The sequence below is a fragment of the Cyanidioschyzon merolae genome, chromosome 3 (assembly GCF_000091205.1).
Source record: "Cyanidioschyzon merolae strain 10D DNA, chromosome 3, complete genome".
NCBI classification, from domain to species: domain Eukaryota; phylum Rhodophyta; class Bangiophyceae; order Cyanidiales; family Cyanidiaceae; genus Cyanidioschyzon; species Cyanidioschyzon merolae.
In genome coordinates, this window is record NC_010129.1 from 445,922 (window position 1) to 473,066 (window position 27,145).

At 56.0% G+C, this 27,145-nt stretch overlaps 4 protein-coding genes and 1 non-coding gene across 5 annotated transcripts, besides 2 other annotated features; 1 reads left to right on the forward strand and 4 right to left on the reverse strand.

Annotated features, from left to right (window-relative positions):
- Positions 1-2,210: 2,210 nt before the first annotated feature.
- Positions 2,211-4,220, reverse strand: CYME_CMC181C (hypothetical protein, conserved; the record flags this gene model as incomplete). Its single annotated transcript, XM_005535325.1, has 1 exon — positions 2,211-4,220. The coding sequence occupies one exon, from the start codon at positions 4,218-4,220 to the stop codon at positions 2,211-2,213; it is 2,010 nt and encodes a 669-aa protein (XP_005535382.1).
- Positions 4,221-6,779: 2,559 nt separating this feature from the next.
- CYME_CMC182C (hypothetical protein) lies at positions 6,780-17,231 on the reverse strand (the record flags this gene model as incomplete). The annotated part of the gene is made up of 1 exon (XM_005535326.1): positions 6,780-17,231. One exon carries the CDS (start codon positions 17,229-17,231, stop codon positions 6,780-6,782), a length of 10,452 nt encoding a protein of 3,483 aa, XP_005535383.1.
- Positions 17,232-18,301: 1,070 nt separating this feature from the next.
- Positions 18,302-19,930, reverse strand: CYME_CMC183C (hypothetical protein, conserved; the record flags this gene model as incomplete). Its single annotated transcript, XM_005535327.1, has 1 exon — positions 18,302-19,930. One exon carries the CDS (start codon positions 19,928-19,930, stop codon positions 18,302-18,304), a length of 1,629 nt encoding a protein of 542 aa, XP_005535384.1.
- A 17-nt stretch (positions 19,931-19,947) lies between these two features.
- Positions 19,948-22,488: a sequence feature (repetitive element).
- A 332-nt stretch (positions 22,489-22,820) lies between these two features.
- On the reverse strand, positions 22,821-24,924 carry CYME_CMC185T. The gene has a single exon (XR_002461222.1). It is a non-coding gene; the product is annotated as a hypothetical transcript (transcript).
- On the forward strand, positions 22,836-25,286 carry CYME_CMC186C (similar to trefoil factor; the record flags this gene model as incomplete). The annotated part of the gene is made up of 1 exon (XM_005535328.1): positions 22,836-25,286. The coding sequence occupies one exon, from the start codon at positions 22,836-22,838 to the stop codon at positions 25,284-25,286; it is 2,451 nt and encodes an 816-aa protein (XP_005535385.1).
- A 1,201-nt stretch (positions 25,287-26,487) lies between these two features.
- Positions 26,488-27,145: part of a sequence feature (repetitive element) that runs on past the window's edge.

The following is a 27,145-nucleotide window of genomic DNA, read 5'->3' on the forward strand; positions in this document are numbered from 1 at the left end:
CTCAGATCCTTTCTGGATGTCTGTTTCAGCGTGGAGGACGCTGTTCAGGAAATTATATGAGCGCAAGGTGCACGACCGGCAGGTATTACGTCTTCGCAATCCCCTGTATGCAACGTCCATCAGTCCGAGGACGAGTTCGGCACACCAAGTTCGGACGATCCCACGCGACCGCTGCTCCCGTCACACAGGTTGCACCGAACGTGCACCAATCTCTTCCGCAACCACCAGGTCCTCGTTTGCAGCCATCAAGACCGAACGGGTCCCTTTTCCCGTGTGCCTACTTTCGAGGCCAATAAGGTGAGGTTACACCTGCTCCAGGATGCAGTTTGTGAATCGGTCGATACGGACCGGCATCGAGTTTTGGCTTGCAAGGTTGCCTCGAAACTTGTCAACGTGTGCGCTGTTGATGTTCAGGTCATCCATGTGGCACGACTACTCGTCAAAATATTCTGGGAGGCGTGTGTGCGCTCGTCTTTGATGTTACGATCAGTACTCCATGCATTTTCGGTGCCGTACCTCAGTTTTGTTGCCGCACAGATGTTCGATCGAACAATGCCAATGCCATGCGGACAGCGGGGCGTTCTGCGTCTAGAAATGCCAACGGAAGATAGCTTGACGAGGTGCCTGATGGAACGAGACGCTAGACGAGGCTTCTTTGAGCCAAGAGCTACGCGAACTGTCATGATGCCCGGGAGCTCGCTTTTGCGGAGATCCACGCGTTTGACATGTTTCGCTAGGGATGCGTCGACAATGGTTTCAGACTGAAACCCACATTCCGATCGTTGCTCTTTTCTGTTCCTTCTTGTCCTCTTTGTCTGATGTATTCTTCTCCTTCCCTATCTATGATCTTGCGGGCTAGCATCCATGCGGTCAATGTAATCTGTATCCGTTTACTCCCGAAGGATGCACGCGGCCTGTATGGATACTGAAGCTGCTACGCACCTTCTCTACGCACTTGCACAGCATTCCACGAGGGCCTTCTCGTTACAGTCTCCATCGCGAGCTGGTCCACAGTCCGAAGCGAGCCTCTCAGCTCCCTCTCGTGCAAGAGCAGAGAACCAACAGACAGGTTCAGGCCAGGTGAATGTCGTAGAAAACGATTCTTTGCGGATGCGAAGGGCTCCTCTATTGATCCGAACTGGTAAGCATCGCGTTCGACAACCGAGAAGACGCCCCTCGACCGTATTGTAGCGGGTACAAGACGCTCGCCTGAAGAGCAGCTCCATACCAGTCTCAGTCGCGTACTTGCTGGCCTTTTCTGAGCGATGTACAGCGATTTTGACCTTGTGCAGGACAGAGCAATACGACTGGGAGAATTTCCAAAATACCTCGACAAGTCATGAGGTATTGAACGACCCCGTCCTTTCGGCAATTTCTAGGCGACCGCACTTGACAGCATCAGCGCTGGGCCTGATGTCGTCGGAGAGCTCGCCTGCAACTTGGTAACGCATACAAAAGTGCGCTTATTTGAGTACCCGTATTCGGGACTACCATTCCTCCCAAATCAAGTTTCTTCGAGTGAGATGCATACACGTCCATCCTGGAGCAAGCCTTCACCCTGTCGTATAAAATCGATGGTGGGTGGTTCAATGCGCGAGTCGCTCTCCCAGAGAAGCCCTCGTTTGTCTGCATCTATGCGGACCTTTTCATGGCCTGTTGTATTGAGGGCATTCAATTCAACAGCTTGTATCCTCTATGGATGTATTTCTAGAAGACCGTGTAGAGTAGCACGGCTTCTCGCGGAGGCAGTCGTATCCATGTAGATTGACGTGTTCTGTTTCGGGTGCATGTTGCTCATGGTAACGATTACAAGAATTATGTCTGATGCACCTGCTTGTCATAGATCACCTGACTTGGACAATGGTAACCGTTTGTTACGCAGCCCAGCAGACACCTGCATCAATGCTCTCACCGCGGCTTGTCACCAGTCCATAGGATACACGGCGTTCGCTGAAGATCTGCAACAAGAATACACGAATTAGACTACACTGGACCAATATTCCAGAATGCATCGCGCTGAGCATACCCGTCCATAGAGTGCAACAGCGCTGATGCGCACGAGGAGCCTCGATATCACCCACGAACGCTCGAAAGTTTTACCTAGTCAGTAAACATACGTCATTCCCGAAGACGCATATCGGTTGTGCGCTCATGTCGTTCCAGCGCCAGTGTCCTCGTCCCGATTCAGCATTTGGTGGTGTTTTGTGCGATCACTGTGACGCCGAATTGGACTCTTGATGCTGCTTTCTCCTTTGAGCAAACCGAGCTTCTAAGTACGCCCGCACTGTCTCCCGATCACCACCTCGTAGCACGATTTCGCGGGCAGTCAGAGGTTCGGACGCCAGCGTCGTCGAAGCGCTTTGGCCATCGCTTGCAGGTGCAGCAGCAGCAGCAGCAGCAGCAGCAGAAGTATTGGCGGCATTCATGGTGCTGCTGGTTTTCGATGCTCCACTTGCTGCTGCACGCGTTCCAGTCGTCCGGTTGCGCATGCGCAAGGTAGACTTGGCAATTCTTTGCGTGGCGAGCCTCTGCAGCAGCAGCTTCCGCTGGGCTGGTGTGAGGCTCGAGGAAGCCTCCGTGCTCCGCTCTTTTGGTGCGCACGCCTCCGGCTCAGTACGCGTCGATCCGGGAGCACCGAGCGCAGCGAACGACGACTGCAACTCGTTTTCTTCAGCGTCAGTGGACGACAACTGCGAGTCCTCCGCATCCGTGTCAGTCTTGTGCAATTCATCGAGCGGATACGGAAGCCCCAGGTACTCCGTAGAGCGACGTGACGGCACGAAAAGAATGACAGAGAATTCGTCGGATCCCTCGTTGGCAGCCTGCGCCATCCGATGCAAGACATCCTCGAGCGTACCTACATCGACTTCGCATTCTTCGGGCACTTCATCCGGTGGCACCGGCACGCCAACGTTGAACTCGACGTCCGGGTGCTCGATTTGTCGACCGCTTTGCATTGCCTCTTCGGCAGTTAGACGGAGCTCACGCCATGCAAAGTCCAGATCATTCTTATCGAAGAAGAGCGGCACGCGCTGGCGATAATTCTGGAGTACCGTTAAACCCTTGGCTTGGAAAATCGGAATCCCGTTGAAATTCTCGACTGTAATTTCATCCAGTTCATTGTTTCCGGTATGGTCATCGGATTCGGGATTCTCCCGTAAGGCTTTCTCTTGTGCCCGCCACAGATGTACCGCCGTCTTGACGGCCTCGAGTGATGGACGAAACTGGAACGTATGCGTCGAGCGATAGCATGCCGATATGCCTGCGGCGGCACCGTCCTTGAGCCCGCGACGCAACGTCCGCTCGAAGCGCTCTCGCTGAGTATCCGCCACTAGGCGCAGGGCACGTGGAAGGTCAACGGATACGATTTGGGCTCGCATGCCGAGCTGCTCATCCTCCGACCGTATCCACTCAAGGGTTTCCTTAACGTCGTCCACATCGAAATAGAAGGAGCATACCTGCTCACCGTCCTCATCGGTGAGGAAAAACGGCTGCCCGAGCTCGTCGGTGATGGTGAATACCGGGCAGTTACGAAGAAGGCCCAGCGCTGGCTCCGGCGGAAGCACGAACATCGCCGCCTGCAGGTCACAGAGTAACGCAGCGAACACCGCCACAGTCTCGATCTCTTGCAGTGCCGGAGGCTTGGGCGGTAACGACTCGGGCACTGGTGGCTTCGAGTTCGCAAGTGCGGACGCATTGTTCTCCAGCTTCTCATACGCGGCAATAATAGCATCCGCATCACAGCCGTCACGGAGGAGTTCCTTTTTCCACTGCTCTTGCGCAAGCTGTTGTGCAGTCTGTAGGGCATCAGCGGCGGCCTCGAGGTTGCCCAGATGAAGCAGCGACTGTCCGCGGCGACGATGCGCTTTTGCCCACTGCGGCCGCAGCGCAACGCATCGATTGGCGTCGTCCAGCGCTTCCTGGAAACGCAGCAAGTTGTACAGTGCTGCCGCCCGGTTCGATAGAAGCAGCGCCTCTGTCTCTTCCAGTTTCGAAGTATCCGCTCCGTGCACTGTAGAACGCAAACGCTCGATGCTGTCCAACGCGCGGGTATAGCACCGCACGGCCTTGCCGCTAGCGCCCCGCTTCAGGAACGTGTTACCCTGCTGACGTAGACTCTCTATGCTTCGAAGAGAACTTTCAAGAGAAACAGCACGTCCCGGACTGCAACTCTGCTCAACGGAGTGCACACTACCATCGCTTGCGTCCGACTCAACCATGGACACAGACGCAAACACACACACACACACACACAAGTGGACGGCCACAGTGAACGAAACCTCGTCTAGGTATTAAAAACCGTAGTTCCCCGCTTTGACACCGGGTCCCACGCGCTCTTGCCTCACAATTCGAAAAGAACTGGCCCAGCCTGCCCGGATAATCGCTTACCAAACGTCCGTGGACCGAAAAAGCGCACCAGGCACACGACACCCCTGGGCACAAGAAGCGTACACCTCTACGCTGTTGCACGTGGTACCCCGGTACAGGATCGACACCGTCGCCGATGCGCAGAGCGCAGATTGCGGCGGCGTCTCGTGGCGACGTCGACTTCGACGGCGCCGTCGACGTGATGATGAGGATCACCATGAGGGTAAATAGGGTAAAGAGGGTTGTGATGATCATGATCAACATGATGCTTGTGGTGATCATGGCAGCGATCGATGCTCTGGGGCTGCTCCCTGGTGTCCGAGAAGTGCGATGGGATCCGAAACGCGCGCGGATGCCGTATGGATAGAAGCACAGTGCATATTGTGGATCGGTAAGTAGGAAGCGGCTGAGGAGCATGGTACACGACCTCTGAACGGTATTGTAGTTGGCGACTGGGGCGCTGGCTACGCAGACGAGTATCTCGAGGGAACTCCTGATGGGGTAAACCGGGGCGACACTGATCATTAAGGAGAAATGGGTCTTTGGTAGGTACCGGTCTATACGATTGTGGGGCGATGCTGATCATTCAGGAGAAATGGGTCTTTGGTAGGTAACGGTCTATACGATTGTGGGGCGACACTGAACATTAGGGAGAAATGGGTCTTTGGTAGGTAACGGTCTATACGATTGTGGGGCGATGCTGATCATTCAGGAGAAATGGGTCTTTGGTAGGTAACGGCCTATACGATTGTGGGGCGACACTGAACATTAGGGAGAAATGACAATGTGGTGGCAAGCAGGCTAGCTAGAAAGCTACCTTCAACAAAGCACATTCGTCGACTGAGCGCAATCTACCCGAGTCGCTGCTTACCGATACCTTATCCGACATCCTTAATCTACGTACGACTTCTTAACGGTCTGGTACAACGGCGCTGGAGCTATTCGTTGATCATGGTGGTGCATCCACAGGAACCGTCGCAAGCACCCGCGGCCAGTGCAGTGTACGCGCGGTCACTAGATGGACCAAGCTTCTGTTCCTGGGAAAACATCGTGCTACACTCGTGGAATATGAATGCTACTGCGAAGCAACGCAAGTGCCTTCAACGAAGACGCGCAGCGTATGCGCATCTGCGCTAGTCGCTTATACCCATCCGACACCGGGAAATCCAGAATGTTCAGTGCTTTATCGTAGTGAGAACATGCAATAGACGCACATCTACGAGTATCCAGCTGACGGGTTGCGCCTGTGTCCTGCACGGGCACCTGACACTGCAGAGGACTCGCGGGTATATTCGCATGCCTTCATGAATGCGAGTCAGTAAACCGCAGTGCACTGCTTGTCTGGTACGCAGAGCGAGAAACGCTCTAGAAACCGGTGCAACCATGGACTCCGCTCCAGCTACCAGCAGGCTACCTTCAAAGTAAACAGTTTCTTCCACGTCCGAGTTTTGGCTTTGCTGGACCCCACCGAGCGCTTCCGTAAACCGCTTATGTGCTGTATGAGCAGTGAATGGCTAGTCCCAGCTACCGGGGAAAGCGTCGACGCTTTTCACTTGTCTACGTGCAAGCTCATTCAGTACCCTGGAACGATAGGCGTCTAGCATGTTGCACACTGCACCAAAGATAGCACTTCCAGTCCCTTTTAGAGCGTTTTTCACGTGCCACGAGGCAGCAGACTCTTGCACCGAATACGCATTCTGCAGGGCCATGTCGATAGGGCGCGTGTCGCCCGAAAAACGTCGCTCGTTCCATAGAACGCGTCGCATGCCGATTGTTTACCTGTACTTGTTGTTGAACGTGTAAACACAGCAGTGCACACGCGTTTCCCGAGCACACACACCGAAGCGTTCCGCACCGCTGGCTGGGCCCGGAGGTAGCCCTACTGCCACAGCGACTGCGATCGGGAGGTTTCGTCGACGCTCCATTCGGGGTGTGAATCATATCGCCCCCGAGGCACTCTTCTGGGTGTACTGGTGCACTCGCAGCCAGCACCAGAGCTCAAGACTGACGACGAGCCATCATATCCGGTTGCCGGTAATGATCCAAGTTCGACACATGAGGGCCAGGCACCTTCGACGATGCACGCTAGGTGGCGTCCCGGGCTACAGCGGTGCAAAAGAGCACCGCATCCGCAGACCTGCAAGCCAACGAGTACCCGGAATACCTATCGTGTGTGCAGGTTGCGGGGCATGAGCCGGCACCTACGAAACGGAAGCATCCACACTGACTCTACACGACGCAGCCGGATGACGCTCGCACACAGGCCCGGGGCACATTCACCTGCCTCCGGCTGACAGAGACTATTGGAGGCGGACCCTTCAGATGCCTCTGTATTGCAGGCAGCGAGTCACATACGCCACGGAGGTCTCATGACCCGGCATACCTGCGTTGCGTGCTGCCGCAGGCAACGTTCACGAGTCCGGATACAGCAGCAGCTTTCGTAGATCCGCATCTACGCATGATGGTGATGATAATGCTTCGACGGCATTGTGGGCGAACGACTGCAAGGCCAACGTCGCTGCTTCTTCTGTTCCAGATTCGTCGTCATCCCACTGAATAAGCGAATCCGAGTCTGCCGCTGGCACAGTGGCATCGATCGTGGCGCTAATGGTCGCAGCTACCGGCTCATCGTCCAGCAGCGTCGTTTCGGTGCTCGCTTTCGACGGCTCTGTGGCGATACCGCCGGGATGCGTCTGCGTCCGCACCAAATGCCGCGCTCGTGGTGATGCCGTCTTACCTGAGCCGAGTCTCCTGAGGCCACGCGCCAGAAGGCGTAGTCCAAGCGCTCCCGCGGTGCGAGCCATGGCGCCTGCTGCTGGCTGCGCAACAACGCGCTTCCCTGTCTCCACACTGACCCGTTCCGCCGCCGATACCGCGCTGTAGGCTCCGTAGGAGAACCGGCGAGCGGTGCTGCGTCCCGCCATAAGGTTGCTGTACATCTCCTTGAGGTGCGTAACCGGCGATCTTGTAGCCGTCAATGGTGCACCAATGACGTCGAGGGAGCCCAACAGCTTGTACCATTGGTTGAGGATACTGCGCGTCCAGCGCGTCCACACCATTGCCGATAACTCATCGGGACTTGCGAGCGCGTGCCGACGCAGCTCCAAACCTGCCAGCTGGAGACTCGCCTGATCGATGGACGGGATGCTCGCAAAGCGTTCCAACGTAGAGAGGTATGCGGCTCGTGCCAACAGCGATGCAGCCTCGAGCTGCGCTTCAGAGATCTGTGTTTGCCGTCCGCGTTGGAACGATAAGAGCACCTCCACGGGTGTCAGCTGCAGGTACGCAAGTACCAACCAACTGATGCCTCGACTTCCGTCACGTGGTGGCGAGCCAGCACCGGCCTTGGGCATCCAGACAAGGTCGTCGATCGGTGAGCGGCCTGAGCGGTCGCTTGCAGCATCTGCGGTATCACCAGATGTCGATTCCGACGCTGCGTCATGGTGCACAGCCCAGTCGTGTGCACAGGCCGTAGCCAAAGCAGCCAGCTGCGCCATCAGTACCGCATCCAGTTGGAGCTGAACCCCAGCGACCAGAACTCGCAGCGGCGCGCACTCGCGCTCTCCAAAACGCTGACGAAGGACGAGTTCCGCCTCCAAAGCCATGAGTTCTGCTGACGCTGCGCTCTTGTCTTCACCAGTGGCGGCAGTGGCCCCGCTGTGCAACACCACCGGAAATGGCGTTGTGGGCTCCTCATTGCGCAACTCGATTCGTTGCAACGACACCTGCACATGGGTGCGTGTGTGCATCCCTACATCCACGTCAGCCGCTAGCTGCAAGTTGTTCAGGAGAATTTGGCATCGGGCACCACCGGCAGCCGCAGTAGCGTGCACCTGGATGGCTAGTTCCGGCACCAGCACAAACAGATGAAGGCGCTGGATGCCCACCGGGGCCAGCACCGGCGCCTCCTCACCACCGAATGCCTCGGAAATGGGTACCTCAGCAGCGTCCGCTGTCGAGTCGGCCCGGAACACCAACACGCGCTGCGTCGGTGTTGCGCGCATCTGCACCCAAAGCACCGCGGGAGGTGCCCCAGTGCCCGTTGTATCCGCAACCAGACGACGCTGCCAGGCCTGTTGCTGCAACTCCGGCTGCAGCATGGATCGTTGCGAGCCTATCCAGGCATCCTCGTTGTCGCTGGCGTTATCGTGAACGTCAGCAGCAGGATCCGGCACCGGCACCGGCACCGGCACCGCCATCGTATCCGGATCCTCCTCGGAAGCATCCAAGAAGGCCGCCTCCAGACTCGGTAGGAAGAAACATTGCACAGGATCCGCGTCTATGCGCATCACACAGAGCGTATGCTCCGCAAGCGGCTCACAGAAAGCGAATCCGACGGATGTTCGTGGTGGTGCCCAGGTCAACCGCTGCCGCTGGTCTGCTAACAGCTGCAGCGCCTGAACACGATCCTTCGCCTGTGTAAAGCAGAGCAGGCCTGGAGTCTCATTCACCAGCCGGAAGGGTACAGCGTTTGCCGGCGTCTTCTGAAACCGTATCACTTGACAACCATTCCGCTCTAGAAAAGCTTGTACGGTTAGGTATCCGGGTAGGCCGTCAGCGACATCCACCACAAAGCTTCCCGTAATCGCCAACGGCAAGACACCAGACCAAACGAGTGGTGTTTCAACGCGCGGTGACGACTCGAGCGACTTGCTGCCTGCAGGCGAGACGCCCGCATCTGTGCAACGTTGTTGCTGTTGTCGCTCGAGCGGCTTTCGAGCTAGACGAATCTGCAATGCAGCACTATCTGCAGGTGCCTTCTCCCGTGTGATCGCGTTACCCTCGATATCGCGACCTGCGTACACCGGGAACAGGAATGGTTGCAGGCCGCCAGGTGCTATCTCCAGCGTGGATGCCGCGTCGTCGGTATCGACTGGCGAGTGCGACCGACGTACCAGGAGCTTGGTGTCCGTCAACTCATTCACCAGCACCAGCTCGGGACGAAGTGCAAACACACGGGCTCTACCGATGCCACTGGTGTTATCAAAAGTGCTGCGGCGGTTGCGCGGGGCTTTCACGGGCACCCCCTCCACATCTTCATACCACCGGGCGCGTTCCAGTTGTTCCGCTTCGTAACTGGACGCAAACGAGAGCACCAGAGGTATACCTTGGAGCCGCAGAAAGTAACCCTGTGCGGTCACCAGCTCCAGACGAACAGGTTCGCGCCACCCAAACAGGCGGCAACAGGGCGTCCGCAGAAATCCCGCCTGTTGGGGTTCCAGCATCACCGGATGCGGCTGGTATCGCTCGAACTCCGGCATCTGGCCACTTTCCTGGATCTGAACGGTCAATCCAGGTACCATATTGAACACAGTATAGACCGCTGTGATCAGTAATGTTGCATTCCGCGTCAAACGCCCAAGATAACAGGACGCTTCGACGTAGCCATAACGGGTATCGAGCAGTTGCGAAAAGAGTGCCACTGTGGATGCTGTGGGTGTCTGGCGGAGCGGCTCGACGTGTTCGCGATCACTCAACTGAAAGCGCGCTACAGGTTGACGTTGTTCGAGCAGCAGCGCCTCCCCGATGCTTGCTGCAAGTTCACAACGACCATCCGCGGGGAAGCGAAAGAGCTCTTGGCGCGAGCGAGGCTCCAGGCACACGATCTGTTCGTTGATTGTGATCAAGGCCGGAACCGGAAGCAGGTTTCGAAATTCCAGAACCGGTGCTAACCACACCTCCAGGCTGCCGTCTTCGTGGATGTGTCGGGATACCCGGAGTACGCGGTTATCGCACCAGTGCACCATGTGAGCGACCGTTACCGCCTCGCCGTACAGTGCTCGCATCGCTGCTGCCTGCACTGAGAAGCTCTCACACCACACCGTAGCATCTGCGCTGGCAGGGTTCGCACCGGAGTCAGTCAGCGTCTCCTCAAAAGCGACTGCCAGTGCTCTAATATCGGCAAGGGCGCCAATGCGGATACTCTTCTGTGGCGGTAGCCGATGGAAAGTCTCCAGCACCAGCGACAAATCCCGTCCACTGCTACCTCTACCACCAACACTACTACCACTACTACTACTACTACTACGAGTAGTGGTAGTGGTACGAGGCATACGACTGCTCGTCTGCCCTAGACAGCGCAGACGCAGCGTCGTATGCGCACAGGCATTGTGTACGGTTATAGGCGCCTGAAGGCAGAAGTGCCAGCCCGTTCGGCATCGCGTCACTCGCCAGTGGAGTCGCTCCCACAGCAGCTGTGCTGAGCAAGGAGGTACGGTTGTGCACTGTTGCGCATCAAGTGGGTGCGCAGATGTCGCTGACAGCTGTGCGACTGTTCTAGCGTCGCCGCTTTTGCTACTGCTGGTACTGCTGCTTGCAGTTGACGTCACTGCTGCTGCTGACCGTGTCCCTGGCAAAGCTGCAGCGACGCTGGGTCGATTCCCAATGAGCGACCTTGCAGAAGTTTCTGTTGCTGAAGCCTCACTCGCGACGAGCGCGTCGCCAGCTCGAGTCCAAGAGAACCACGTAGGCGTATCGCCTTCGATGGAGAGCGCTCGAACGCCCAGTTGCAGCGTCTTCATAGAGGCACTCGAACTCGTGACCTGGGTCGAGCCCTGAGCTCTTGACTGGATCCGCCGGAGCGCGTTTGGTGCCCAGCTGGATTGCACCGGAAGCACCGCATGCACCGTTCCCGCAGCGACACAGAATCCTGAAGCTCCAAGGCGTGCTGGATGCTCCTCGGGCGTTGTGCTCGTTGCTGGGCGCTCCGGAGCGCTTTTCTTGCCAGCTGCAGGCGCTGAAGGCATCTGGTGCACCGCATCTGGCCCGTGTGCTTTGTCACCGCTCTTCTGGTTGCCGGATGCCGGCATAAGCGCACCATTGTTGCTAGGGATGATGATCTCAAGGTCCGCATCCGTCTCATTGGAGAATCGATACGCTCGCTGGTACACTGTCGGCAGATGCGCTCGTCGACCGGTGAGATACTCCCAGAGCAGCGCGAGCTCGAGTGCATCCTGCTCGGAGCCTTGAATCCGAACAGGCTCCCGATGCAGCGGACTCAACCATATCCGAAGCAAGCCAGAGGGTCGATGCTCATGCAGACGCAACTGCAGTCGAAACGGGTGCAACCGTGGCTCATACCGATCCTGTCCACCATCGTAGGCGTCGACGGCGAACGTGCACTGCGTCTGCAGCTCCTGGTATGTGTCAGTGACCTGATAAACCAAGGCGAGTTGGCTCATGGTCAGCGCCACCAGGGGGAGCACCCCACCGCTACTGCTACCGTTGCCGTTGCCGTTGCCGTTGCCGTTGCCGGTTAACGGGCTATCCGTCAGACGCACTAGCACGCCAGCACTCGTCACGCGCACCTGCAAGGAAACTGCCGTCTCCATGCCGGTCTGGGAAAACGCAGCAGGTGCTGTTTCTGGTGTCATCTCCGCTTTCCGCGCACTTGCATTCGCTTGCCACGGTGCGCCTAGCAGCAAGACGGTCTCTGGTAGACTGGTTTCGATCGCTTGACCTTGGAGGTTCCAACTCAGAAACTTACCGGTATGTGCATTCATGAGGCAAAATCCATCCGGTGAGACAAAGCACGCTCGCCAGATAATCGGTTCACCAACGGAAACACCGGCGTCTGACATGCTCGTAGGTGGAGCGGTGTTATCAGGGTGCCCTGAAAAGCGCCCCAGGCAACCGATGCGCGGCGTAGAGTCACCAGCACTAGCGCGTGCTGACTCCACCGAGGTCCCTGCGCGTCTCAGAGAGGAGGTGCTTCGACGCCGCCCAGGAGGTTCAGCTGAAGACCCGGGCACGCCTGCGGGGATCGGGTTTGCCTGGCGTTGAAGAGCACTCGCCTCTGTGGCTGGATACGGGAGCACAGAGACGGGTCGCAGCACTCCTGAGGGACCTTCGCTATCGTCGGGGCACCAGGCCAGGAGACTAAAGAGCGTCTCGTCATCGGGATCAGTGCGCTTGACCAGGAACGTGCTGTACGCCGTGCTAGCTGCCGAATAAGGCGGGGCATCGGTGCTCGCCAGCGCCAAAACGTATATGGGTATGGAGGCATCCGCCTGGAGGACACACGGCAACTGCGTAGCGCTATCCCAGAGCGTGATCAGCGTACCCGGCTGCGGACTCATGCCAGGAGCTGGGCATTTTCTGGGCGAGAACACAGGCCGCTGGTTACCAAAGCTGGATCGCTGCTGCTGCTGCTGCTGCTGCTGGCCAGGTACTGCCCTGGACAAGTGACGCTGGGTGCCACTGCGGCGCCGATGACTCAGTGCGGAGGGTGCTGGAGCGCCCAGCGCACCCCCCAGCACTGCAGCAAGAGCGTCCCAGAGCAAAGGCACGCTGCTGACCCCGGCTTGCGCACTGGACCGCAGGCGAAAGGCGCCCGAACCTGCCGGCATTGCACTGAACGAGCCGGTCCCAGTACCTTCAGCAGCATTCGTATCTGGGACCAGCGTATGCGATGCAGGTGTATGCCCCGGTGCTGCTGCTGTACTTGTTACCGCTGTTGCCTCACGATGACCTTTGGGAGCGGACGCGCTGCCGGTACCCGCACCTGCCTCGTCGCATAGAACATCACCTAACTCTGGATACGCTGGTGCATTGAGCCTCGTCGACCAGCGGTGCAGCCAACTCCGCCACAGGTCCATGTCTTGGCGGCAGAATATGGCGTCAAATGCGGAAGTCTGCAGCTCAACCTGCACCGAGAGCAGAGGCGCTCCTCGCGATGCTGCTACTGCCGTATAGTGGCCATGGATGCGCACGCCAACAGAGCACGGGGATAGGAGCACAAGCGGCTTATGATCCGCAATGCGTTGACGGACGAATGCCTCGGGAGCATCCGCAGCAAACGAAAGTCTCCACTGAATCGGTGCAGTGCCTGCGTACGCCAACCCCAGTGCAGCATCGAGACCAGCTGACGCCAATACAAGCTGAGCTGGCGGATCCGTTGGCGAGCACAGCACCACCTTGGTATGGGCACCTCTCCAGTGCATCTCCAGCAGCAGCGAGGTCTCTGTCTTGGTCCACGACACAGAGCGAGGGGCGTCTGCGGGCGACGTTTCTTGCCACGTCCGCGTGCTCGTAGCAGCAGCAGCATCATCAGCAGCATCATCAGCAGCAGCATCAGCAGCAGCATCAGCAGCATCATCAGCAGCATCAGCAGCAGCTGTGGCAGCAGTAGCATCAGTGGTACCGGCAGCGGGTGACTTGTTTCCGGGGCATATAGGTTTGCGCGATGAACGCCCGGGAACTTTTTCATCTCGTTGACTCGCCCGGGAACGTGTTGGCATCTCAGCTCCCGTCGATAACGTGGATACTTTGGGCGATACCGCGACTGCGCCGCGCCCTACACGACGTGCTGCCTGATGGAGGCTCCACCAGCGCTGCCAGCAAGCTGCGTACTGCCATAAAGCCGCAGTCAAATGCAGCTCGATATCGGATATCTCGATGAGGCAGCCCAGTCGCACGGATGCCGTCGTCGACGAACTGAAGTGCGTCGAGTAGGAGGAGGAGGCCTCGGCTGTTGCCGCTGCGCTGCCCCAAACACTTCCAGCTGGTGCCGCATACGCCAGCGCAAGATGCGCAGAGCCACCACAAGGAAGCAGAATAGGAACGCTGGCACACCCGAACAGTGCCGCTGCATCCGCGTCCAGTTCAAGGCTCATGCTCAGCTGCTGAACAGCAATGTCGTACAGGAGAGGCGGCTGATGCGAAGCAGCCAGGTTCTCGGGCATCGCCCGGCTGCTCGTGCCCGTGCTGGACGCTGCAGCACATCCACCTGAGCGATGCTTTAATGCCAACCGCTGTTGAACTCGATCGAGGTCGCTGAAGAGGCGCAACGGGTCGCGCAGCTGGCAGCAAGTGCCGCTCCGAAGTGAAAGCCTCCCCAGCTGAACCTGCACAGCGAATGCATCCAAGCGGGTGCCACGACGCAGTCGCTCAATGACATGTATCCAACGATGCCGCGGTGATGTCACCGGTGCCGTTGCCTCGCTACTGGTGGGCGAAGCGCGTTCACGTATAAGCCCCAAGCCCTTGGCTAAGTTAGCAACTACGTAGATGCGCGGCGCCGACACCATGATATCCAGGTCCAGGGTGCTCGCCGCCTCCAACAGCGTTTCACTATCCGGCAACGCTGCAGCGATCGACGTGCGATACGCAGCGAACTGTGCCTTGGCTTCCTGCATCCAAACGCGCCAGGGTATGTTCTGTCGTCTGCCAAAGGCAAGTACATGTCGAACGAGTGCCGGCGATAGCAGCAGAACCAGCGGCCTGCTGCGTACGCTCATCCGATGTCGCGTTTCAACATGTGAACGCGCTGGTGCCGTCAACGCTGTCGCATCGCCAGACCAACTGGTGTTGCGTATTGGATGCTGGTGCTCATAGGCGAGGCGCAACAGTGCTCCTGACGATGCGTCGGTGCTTGCGTCGACAAAGACTACTGGATAAAGGTCGTCGTGTAGGTGCTCACGCGCCTGCACAACAACATCACCCGTTTGTAGCGAGATGCACGTGCGATTGGGTGTCCTCTCCAAAAGCAGATGCAGATGTCGGAGTTGGATGTCGGCGAAAGGCCTTCGATCTGAAAGCTGCAGGCTCATCTGGGTATCGTCGATCCGCAATTCGATGCGGAGACCTGCAGCATCTGGTTTCCACTGAATCTGCTGGAGCGTAGACTCCAAATCGGTGACTTGCTCATCCACGTGCTCCTGTACAAAGCCTTGAAAACGTTCACCGAGCTCCTGCGCCAAGCTAGCCGGCTCAACGACGATTTTGGATTCCTCGCGCTGCTCCGAGTCTAGCCGAGCAGAGCGCGCATCAGCCTGAGGCTGGTGCTCGGATGGTTGACACAAAGTGTCAGTAGTTGCGGGCCAAATCCGCTCCACTGCGGTGTGACGCTCTTCGCGAGCAGCAGGAGCAGCAGTCGACCTAGCAGTTGGCGTCGGTATTCCCGATGTGACGTCCACACCAGACGCTGAATCCTTTGTCGCAGGTGGCGCTGAGCTCCAGCCGAGTGTGGTGGAGATCCAGCCCAGCCAGCCGGTCGACGCTGTGGCCCCAGTTCGAGCTGTTTCTGCTGTCCCGCTGGCGTCTTCAGCGGAGCCAACGACTGCGGAAACAGCTCGACCTTGATCAACGATGCTGCGTTTGGTGTTCGCTCCTGGTGTATACTGAGGCCTTTCGGCGTTAGGCTGCAGTGGTGCTCGTCTGCTGGGGTCACGTTCAAGCGCCCTGTGGTATCGTTGTATTGCCAGACTCCGAAAGTAGCGGATTTCATCGATGCTTAACTGTTGCTCCAGAGCTGCGACTGCCTCTTCCAAGTCCGCTGGATCGTTGGCAAGAGAGAGTGCCAGAGCTTCCCGTGTACCAGTGGATGCTTGGGTGCGGTCATCAGTTTCCAGTTTCACTCGCGTGTAGAGCGATATGTAGCGTTCTTTGCGTCGATGCCAAGCACCAAGATCCTCGAGCACGAATGGACGATACAAACTGGATACAAATGCTCGAACACAAAGAAGCGCAAATTTCCAACGGTTTCGCGCCCTACTCGGGTGCTGCTGCTCTGTCGCCTCTAGGGCCTGGATATCGCGCGGAAGCTCTGCGGATTGCCGCTCCTCCGGAGGAGGCATCCAGTTCAGATATCGTGAGCGATAGCGATTCCCAAACATCCACAGATAAGGTTCGGGGGCGTTCATGAGCACCAACAAGTCTGAGCGTCGTCGCCATCCCAACCAGGTTGCGTAGCTCTTCAGTGCCGTCACCGTCTCTACCTGAGACTGTTGCAGTTGCAAACACCAGCGTTCAACACCGAGACAGAGTGAGACTCTGGTGGTGCTGTCGCTCGTCGACTGGCCAGACGAATCGTGGGGCGCTTCTGTATCCGTCGCCAAGGTGCTTGGGTACGGTCGCTCTATTCGTAGTCCGACATACCCATAGCTGGGCCTGCACAAAAGAAAGGGTTCCATGATCTTCGCGAAACGCTCATAGTGCTCCGACAAAGATTCTCCCGCTAAGGCTGTGAATGCGGCATCCGCTGGCGTCGACTGCGAGCGATGCTGGCTCCTCATTGGTGTCAGGTAGCAGGCCAGACCATGCACCCGTAACTGTCGATCGAGGATCAAGCGCATCCTGGGTGAGGTCGCGGCCTCATTCTGGGTAGGATGATCCAGATGAGGTCGCCATTCATGACGATAATCGGGGTCTGTCGACTTATCAGAAGCAGCGGCATTGCTATCGATCAGGCTGAGTTGCCGGAGCATCAATCCGCAACTGCTCTTTCGTGTGCCTTGAGACCGCCTCCCTTCGAGCAGGTTTGTTTCCGGTTCGACAGCGATGAAGTCGACATGAATATGCACCCGTTCTATCTGCAACTGTAGACGACGAAGCAGAAATGCAGTGGCTCTTCCAGCAAATGTCTGCAGCCAGCCGCCGTCTCGAGCGCCTCCTGTCGAGGCACCGTTGTGCTTGCTGGACGCAGGCAGCGTCTCTTGCGAGAGCTGCTGCTCTCGTGTCGCAAGTGTCCGAGCCCAAGACTCGAGACTCTGACGCTGCTCCTCGTCGTCTAGGCGGAGAAGTTCCGCTCGAGTGGTCTGAAACGAGTCAGCGTTGTTACTGGGGGCTTCACCCGGATACCAGCACAGCTCCAGGTACACGTCTGCGATGCTGATGCTGATGATTCCATTCCACCGCGCTTGGATGGATAGCGTGCCTAGGCCAGCCCGTTGGAGTTGAAGTTCTTTGATTCCGAGATCTTGACGCCAATAGCGCTCGACCGCACCGGTTTCGAGTTCGAGATCGTGAACCTCAAAGTAGCCCCGCTGCCCTAAAGCGATTAGGACTTGCTCCCGATCTAGTCCACCTCGAATAAACGTACCGACCTTGCTCGCAAGAAATCGATACAGCGCTTCTTCGAGCATCGAATTGAGTTGGTGTCAAGCAAGTGATACGTTGCTCGACGAGTAACAGAACCGGACGACGGCCACGCACCAAACGCCGTTCTGAAGCAAAACGTTGTCGCCGTCAGCGGTGGACAGTTGTGGCGAGAAACTCGCTATGGACAAGACGTCCCCAACTGACGTGCAGACGCCTCCCCGCCGGTTTGGACCGGCCACCCACAACTGATTCCAACTTTTTTTTTTAATATAGTTCCACTTTGAGCGGTTGTCCCTTAAAATTCTCTCTTGTCCACTCTGGAGGTCTTCTCTCCAGCACCGCACATCTCCTCATATTGATTGCTGCGTTCAGGTCTCGGTTCACGAACTCCATACGTCCACTGCCTCTTGCTAAACTCATCATTGCGAGCAGTCCTGGCACTCGCGCCTTCTGTTCCACGACAGTCTTGTCACCTTCTTCTTCTGCTTGGTTCATTGCTGGTCTTCTCTCGATGGTCGACGAGAAGAGAAATTTTTCTATTTTCACCGGTACCTGGCAATGGCGGCCCTCCAGAATCCCAGACTTCCGTCTTCACACCTCTCCCTCGGTGTTTTTCCTCAAATAAACGCAATTCGACCACGTCTGCTATCAACTCGCGAGAGAGAATTTGACTACACGCACCTGGGGGTATCACGCAATTGAGCTGAGAGATTATACCAAGCGAAAACACTCCGACACGATCGATGCGCTATGACGTCAGATCATCCGCTGGAAACGACGACTACATATGAGCGCGCGCTGTACGACGAGTCTACCATCATCAACAGCGGTAATATTCAGATCACTTTGGCGGTGTATCTGTGCATTGTGGCAGCTTTACAGTCCAAGGCCGCGCGTGAAAGCGTCTCTTGTGATCCTCGATCTGAGGCAACGTATGCGTCATGTGCATGAATCGAGCGGCGATTTCCATTCAAGGCTACTCCAAACCCTAATTCCAGCTTGCGATCATGAAAAGCCTCCGCAAAGTGTTCGCAAGCTCAAAGACTGTCGTTTCCGCTAAGATTCGGCTCGTGCACGGCTGAGTCGTCATCATTCTGAATCGTATTTTCGGCGGCTACCGCTCACGCTCAACTGATTCCAGCATTTCCGACACATATCGCCACACCGTGTTCGGATCCTGGTCGTGCGGGCAATGACCGACAGCTTTCAGAGCAACAAATCGATCCACATGTGGATTGCGTGCAAACAGCTCTCGTCCGAGGGCGAAAGGTTCCCACGGATCACGCTCTCCCCAGAGGACCCAGATTGCGGGCGGATCTTTTCGAGCAGTTGCAGCCATCTGTGCAATGCTTTCGACGAGCTCCTCTGCCAGCGGGCCGCGATCATACGACGTGAACGCTAGAAATACATCCAGAGCACCGGGGCGCCTGCTTGGGGCCCGAATCCGCTCTACGAGCTCGGTACTGATGATCTGGTCCGCCTCAGGGCCATCAACAGCGTAGGCTGAGCAGAGTAACCTGCGGAGCGTCGCTGGCCGAGATACCAGAGAGAAGAAAAACTTCGCCACGGGACGAAATCCCAATACGCGCAACGCTAATGGAGTCGTCCAGACGCGCAGACCCCGTCGTTTCTTATAGTGCAGCTGGCGAAGAGACGGATTCAGACACATAACTGCCCGAATACGCGTGCCCTGCATACCAGGATGCTCTACTGACTGGCGCAGCATGTCGCAAGCAGCTTGAAGTGCGGCAACACAACCGATTGAATTTGCAACGAGAACAACATCACGCTGTTGCGAAATCCCGGTATCTGACGCGGTCACCACAACAGTATTGATGAAATGAAGGATCTGCTGTGCCCAGCTTTCAAACGTGTACGAAAATGTCGGAGAGCCAACTTTGCCGTCGCCTTGCGTCGTGAACAGCGGTGGTGGCATATCAGCATCACCAAAGCCCAGCAAATCCAGCGCATACGCGTCGTAGCCCGCCTCCGAAATGATGTTGAGCATCTTCTGCCAGTGAAATGCCCCAGCACCGAAACCGTGAATGCATATCACAGCAGGCCTTGCCGGTGACGCCGGCGGAGCTGCAGGTTTCGCCCAGTACGTACAACGGAATCTTTCAAACAAGTAATCTTCTTGCCGAAAACCTGGCGGCAACGGTAGGAGCGGTTGAACACTCCTTAAACATTCCTCGAAAACACCACCTACATTCGTAGTGGGGTCAGCGCTCAAAGTAGAGTCGAAGTCACGACGGCCCGTTGCTCTCAGAGCGCTGTTCACCGAGTGCCCGTTTCCTTCATTTACGTCAGCCTTAACACCCATAACGGCTCCAGTGCCTCCAGGCCGAGGGAGCTGACGCCTTCTAGCACTCAAGAGCGAGCGTCGCGGCCGTTCGTTACTTTTCGAGTGAAGCAGCACCGGTGCCAGGCGACAATGACCGAAGCGCTCACCCGTACAAACCTCTGAAACGTACCCTGGGTGGACACTCGCACCAACACAAAACATCTTTCCAAAGACAAACGTTGCCCCCGGCCGTGTACAGTAGTGGCGAACGCGCCCTAGGCAAGGGGTCTCCAACTGACGTGCAGACGCCTCCCCGTTTTTTTGGACCGGCCACCAACGTCTGCTTCCATTTTTTCTCATATAGATCGACTTTGAGAGGTTGTCCAATAAAATCCTCTTGTGTCCAGTCTGGAGGTCGTTTCTCCAGCACCGCACATCTCCGTATATTGATAGCGGCATGAAAATCTCGGTTCACGAACTCCATACATTTCGTGCCGTTGGGAGCTGTACTCACCAATACGAGTAACCCTTGAACTTTCGCCTTCCTTTCCAGTTGCTCCTCCGCCAGCGGTCCGTACTTTTGCAATTTCCTCAGCGCTCTTCTGGCACTTTTCCATCTCCACCCTCTGAAGCGTGCAGCCCAGTTCCTGGTATGTATAGGACGTCCGGAACTCATATACAGGTATCGTAACGAGACGCCGGGCGCACTCCTTGTACAGCTTCGTCGCTGGAGCTGGCGTAGTTCCTTTTCTGTTCTTCCAGTGCCTTGCTCCATACGCTTCTACGAGCTTCTGACGGTCATCCTCCTTGAGGGCGCTCAACTGATTGAAACAATTCGCAAACGCCCGCTGCTTCACACCGTATAGATTCATTCGCAGACGAGCCCACCGGGGCTTTCTATACTCCTCCCACAGCGCATCCCAATGGGCAACACGAAATTCCATGAATTTCCGAAAAGCTTCACAGACCGCTCCGCGGCTCGTCGCCTCGCTCAAAGCTTCCAGGTGATGCTTTATTCCTGCATTCCACGTAACGATTATCATCCTTGCATTCACTACAACGGATTCTCGATAGTATCTCGCTCTCGAGAACCTCAGCAGACGCATGTCTTTCTGGCGTAAATTACCGTCCATGCCATCTTCCGCACGCTTCGGTGCTGCGATGGTGATGATATTCGTGTTCCCAGGATCCGCGCCAACCACAATGTCTTTATCCTGCACTTCCTGTGTGGCAGGATCCGCCTCTTTCTTTCCTTGATGCTTCGTCGCGTCAACCATAAAGTCGTTATCCTGCACATTCTGTTCGGCAGGATCCGCCTCCTTCTGACCTTCATCCTTCACCGCGCCAACGACACGGTCGTTATCCTGCACTTTCTGCATCACAGGTTCCGCCTCTTTCTCTTTTTCATCCTTCACCGCGTCAGCGACAAAGTCGTCATCCTGCACCTCCTGTGTCGCAGGATCCGCTTCTTTGATTTTTTAATGCTTCGCAGAGGGCGAAGCGAAAGGCACAATCGGACGGTCCACTTTCAAGCGCCGATAGTGTACATACAAGGTTACTCCATCGGTCTCGATCAACGCAGTGAATACCTTTTGGCTTCTCACTTTGAGCCGTTTGAAATTGAAGATGTTCTTCAAGTACGTCGCCCGGTTTTCACCGGTGAAGTCATCCCTGCTAACAGTGAACACTGGACTGATCTCCTTCATGATGCCGTAAAACACGTCCGAATCGATATTCACGAAACGTGACTTGATGCTGCACATTGGAACCACGTTGAAGCGCTTACCCATTAGGAAAGCCTTCCGTCTCTCCTACTCTTCATTTGTCTTTTCGCTCAGGTTCATCTCCGCTTCGCGTTCGAGCTCCGGGTCCAAGAACACAGAATACCGTACGACGATGCGATAGTATCTCCCCTGATCCTTTTTCAACTCTGATATCTTTTCTGTTGGATTCACCAGCCCCAAGATTGCACGGCGCTCTTGTATAGCCGCACGGATCACAGATGCTTCATTCGTGCTCCTGCGTGACGTCTTCTTGTCGACAAATTCGACCTCATCTTCATGCTTGCGATCTTTCGTTATGCCATTGATAGTCGCCTATATTCATTTGAGAGAGCTGCCTGGGTAGAGTGCAAAAACGGCGCGTATCATGAAACGTTCGAGTTTCACGATCACGTGACTCTCCAGTTTCGTGATGTACTTCGTCGCCCCTTATATGTAAACATTCGAATCACCCCTGTATGGAGTACTGTTGAAGCTGTAGAGGGGATGTTTTTCGTAAAGGCCATGCACTAGCACATTTTCCCTCCGCGTTTCCGCTGTTCCAAGCATCAGGTATCGAATAAAGGTCTCGTCGAATAACTCGTCCAGAATCTCGACCGTTTCCATGTTCGCGACGTCTTCGTACATCTCCCTCGCCAAATGCATCAGTCTTGACGACGCCTTGAAAATACTCTTGGAGTACGAATCGAAACGTTTTTCGATAGCGTCTCGCAACTTTTCCCTGTACGGATCCTTGATGTGTCCAAGAAGAAAGATTTTCACCTCCATCTCATTCTACAGTCATCTTTCCCGCCGCCTTCGACGTAGGGCCTCTCGCTTTCAGTTCTTCTTCTCTCCTGTTTCTTCTGGACTCGGCACTGCTTTTTGTTTGTCTCTAGCGGCCGGCGACCCCGGCCCTCCAGGAGCGTCGACTTGCTTTTTCATAGCTTTCCGTTTTTTAGTTTTTTCTTGAAAAACAACGCTCTGTGAACCCTTCTGTTATATACTGCGAAAAACACTTGACTAGACTTGTTTGAAGTTTCAAACAGAAACGAACTTAAAGCCTGTACTTGGCTACGACCTGAACGGAAATACAACTTTTTACAGATGAACAACACGCTACTGATCCCAATCGCGTTTCCCTTCAACGAAGGCATACGCATCGTGTCAGTTGATTCCCCGATCTCCCAGATGCGATTACCGAGCGCGATGCGTGCGCCTCGCGAGACACCACGCCGATCGATGAAGGACACGTGCCTCAAGCCCATAGTGCAAAGAAACAGAGCTCGCTCGGGGGCACGCCTGCGCTATCGCTTTTGGCGCGAAACGCGAAATCGAAACCGCGCCTGCAGGGATCGTCTCGAACCGTTTCTCCTTCGCCGTGATCATCGATTGCCGCGGATTCGAGGCATGGTGCGGGGGAATTTGAATCGCTCGTGGGCTCTGTCGTTGCCGCTGCTGGACGTAAATATTTTTTTAGAGTTGGTGTTGTTCAACGGACGGCTGGGAACGGGCTCTTTCTCGTTCACGACACTAAATATTTTCCATCAAAAGAAGTTTTATACAAAGGTTTCCAAAGTATAATATCAGGATTTGCTACGCTCATGGTATTTTTGGAGAGCAATATACGTAGAGGCCGCCCAGGAGGTCAAGGCTTTCGGATGAAGCCTTCGCTATTTATTATTTGTTTCATACTTTGCAGTGTGTTCGCGTCTCTCGTACGGGCAGCGACTGTGACACCTACACCGACTGCGACTGCGACACCGACTGCGACACCGACACCTACACCTACACCTACACCGACACCTCCATCGGCTACGACACCGACACCGACACCGACACCTCCATCGGCTACGACACCGACACCGACACCGACACCGACACCGACACCTCCATCGGCTACGACTACGACTACGACACCGACACCGACACCGACACCGACACCTCCATCGGCTACGACTACGACTACGACACCGACTGCGACACCGACTGCGACACCGACTGCGACACCGACTGCGACACCGACTGCGACACCGACTGCGACACCGACTGCGACACCGACACCTACACCGACTGCGACACCGACTGCGACACCGACTGCGACACCGACTGCGACACCGACTGCGACACCGACTGCGACACCGACTGCGACACCGACTGCGACACCGACTGCGACACCGACTGCGACACCGACACCGACACCGACTGCGACACCGACTGCGACTGCGACTGCGACTGCGACTGCGACTGCGACGGCGACTTCTACGGCAACTCCGACACCGATTGCGACGATGACTCCGACAATTACATCATCGCCAACGATTACTGTAACAGCGTCTCCAACGACAGTGACGATGACACCGACGATGACTCCAACTGCAACAACGTCACCAACAATCGTGCCGACGACGATTGCCACCTCGATTGCGATATCCGTTCAGAATCTTTCTCTTTGTTTGGCCGTGGCGACGGATTTGCAGAACGATCTCGAGGCTCGCTTCACGGGCCTGGTAGTGAATGTCAGCGTGACTGATAACTGCGACACGGTCTTCGGTTCGGGCACATCAAGGCGCCTCGCCACCACATTAGACAAGAGCAATCCTCGTCTGGAACGAGCATTGGTGCGCACGTCGGGCGGCAGTGTTGTGACCTATGTGATTAAGATCTCAGGAGACACATCCCTCGCCAGTGATGCGCAAAGTGTGCTTCAAACTTTCACCGACCAGCTTTCTACAATTCTACCCTCTGGTGCGACACTTGCTATTATAACCCCGACACCGAGTGCAACGCCAACACCAGTTTGCACGAGTGAAATCTGCGGTTCTCCGGGCCAGTACACAAACCGGGACGCTTGCGAGCAAGTCGGGTGCTGCTTTAACTCCCAGACGAACGCGTGCACCCTGAAGAGCGTCTCAGCGGCCTGCAGCGCTGTTCCAGTGACGCAGCGCGTCCCCTGCGGCTGGAGCTACATCTACCCCGACGAGTGCACTGCGATACCGGGATGCTGCTGGCAGCCAACGGCGAACGGCATCCTGGCACCCTGGTGCTACTACGACATCAACCATGCACCGCAGGCCTCTGTAGCGCTGCAGGAGGTGCAGGCACCGGTTCCCCTCTGCCCGTCACCGGGAGCGCAGCGCCAGCCGTGCGGCAACGCGGGCATCAACCAGTTTACGTGCTATGCCCAGGGCTGCTGCTACGACTCGCAGGCGCAGAACCAGTGGGTGCAGAACGGCAAGCAGCAGAGCGACTTTGCGTCGAACCCGTACTGCTTCCAGCCCGAGAAGACGTGCGCGGTGGGCGAGTTTGAGCGCCAGCCGTGCACGAACGCGGTGAATCAGAACCAGCAGCTGAACAATAACATCAACAACAACCAGTTTGTGCGTCTGCTGAACACGCTTCTGTACGGAGAGCAGCACGGGACGCAGCGCACGAGCTACTCGCCGCAGCAGTGTCTGGAGGCTGGTTGCTGCCTGGGGCTCAGCAACGAGTGCTTCCAGCCGATGACCGAGTACGTGTGCCAGACCTACGGGTATGTGTCGAACTCGCTGAGCGGCACGACCGGCAACGTATCGAACTCGAGCTATATTCCGTGTGGCCCGGAGTGCTGCAACGCCGAGACGCAGAACTGCACGTACAACCCGTTCAGCAACAACAACAACCAGCAGCAGCAGCAGCAGCAGCAATTGCAACAACTGCAGCAACAACAGGTGCTGCTGCCGTCATTCTGTGTGTGCAAGGACCCTACGAAGCAGTGCGGGACGTACCTGATCCCTTCGGATAACCTTGTGAACAAGGTGCGTTGCTGCCGCGCTGACGAGGAGTGCATCAACAACCAATGTGTGGTGATTAGTCCAACACCGACTCCGAGTCCCGTGGCTGTGACAGCGACACCCTCTGCGACGGTGTCTGCAACAGTCTCTGCGACAGCTTCTGCGACGGTGTCTGCGAGTGCATCAACGAGTGCATCAGCGAGTGCTTCAGTTTCAGCCTCTGTGTCGACGTCTGCGAGCGCCTCGGAATCAGCGACATCTTCAGCTCCACCGACTGCGTGAGCGAACGTTTCAACTGTTAATTTGCCCACAGTCTAGATCACGTCTATGCTGATCCTCTGTTGCGACAATATTCCACTCATGTTCACAAGACCCGAGAGTACGAATGAACGAATGCGTTAATGTGGATATTTGTGCGCGGAGTGTCATCTGAGGTCCTCTTCGGGAACTTACATTCAGAGATCTGATGAACGGAAAGAATGGACCAGAATTTGCTTTTGGAACGTAAAGGAATGATTACCTATGCCTATGAGCTTGCCCCCGATGATAGCCTTGGTGGTAATGGCGGTATCTTGGTACCCTTTCTTCTCTTTGTAGTCGGAATACGGTTTCCGAGTTGCATGTAGCGAGTATGTCTGCAGTAGAGCGTCTGGAACTGTTTTTTTAGTTTCGTTGTACTTGAGCACATTCTAGTCCTGAGGAGAGGTTCTGGAGCAAGTTTGACTCGATCCGTACAACCGCAAATTTCACCAAAATACGATTCCTCTTGAGGAAAAGCTGGTATTCGTGACGCCTGCATACGGGCTCCGGCTCCGCTTGGCACGAATGGAAGCAGGGCCGCCAGCCTCACAGCGCACTTATAGCTCTAACATTGAAAGTGCTTATAGCTTGTTCTGTCGGTCGAGGCATCCTCTCGATATATTCACCACTGTTGCCTACCGTTGCTCGTAGGCTACGTCCATAAAACCGTCTGAAGTGTTGTGCTGATTTCCGGATTATGTTTATGTCTTGTACACTAGAAAAAAACGAGAACGAAGTGGTGGTAAGCCGTGAAGACGTAGATGCGCAGTTACCGTTACTCGGTCCAGAGGCACATCATGCCAGGCAGTCACATCCTGAGACGAGCTGTACGCTATGTAAGCATTACCACAGCACCTTGAGCACAGCTGGAGGCATTCTAGAAGCGGCCAGTATCGATTCTAAACAATTGATCTTGTTCTATATCATTGCAAACAAATTGGTAAACGGATCCGTTGCTAATAAATGGACACAGGGCCCTCGGAAGATAGATAAACGACAAGGCAGCGGATGATGTATCGAATACAGAAGAACTCGAGTTGCCCATTTTCCACATTTTCTGTCACATCAGTCCTGTTACAGCCATGGCAGCAATATCTTCACGAAAAGCATCAACTATTACCACATATACTCTAGGTACTCTTCGCAAATACGTTCTGAATAAGCGACGTGACGCGCCCGCACCGAACGCCTCTCAAAAGACAAACGTTGCCCCCGGCCGTGTACAGTAGTGGCGAACGCGCCCTAGGCAAGGGGTCTCCAACTGACGTGCAGACGCCTCCCCGTTTTTTTGGACCGGCCACCAACGTCTGCTTCCATTTTTTCTCATATAGTTCAACTTTGAGAGGTTGTCCAACAAAATCCTCTTGTGTCCAGTCTGGAGGTCGTTTCTCCAGCACCGCACATCTCCGTATATTGATAGCGGCATGAAAATCTCGGTTCACGAACTCCATACATTTCGTGCCGTTGGGAGCTGTACTCACCAATACGAGTAACCCTTGAACTTTCGCCTTCCTTTCCAGTTGCTCCTCCGCCAGCGGTCCGTACTTTTGCAATTTCCTCAGCGCTCTTCTGGCACTTTTCCATCTCCACCCTCTGAAGCGTGCAGCCCAGTTCCTGGTATGTATAGGACGTCCGGAACTCATACACAGGTATCGTAACGAGACGCCGGGCGCACTCCTTGTGCAGCTTCGTCGCTGGAGCTGGCGTAGTTCCTTTTCTGTTCTTCCAGCGCCCTGCTCCATACGCTTCTACGAGCTTCTGACGGTCATCCTCCTTGAGGGCGCTCAACTGATTGAAACAATTCGCAAACGCCCGCTGCTTCACACCGTATAGATTCATTC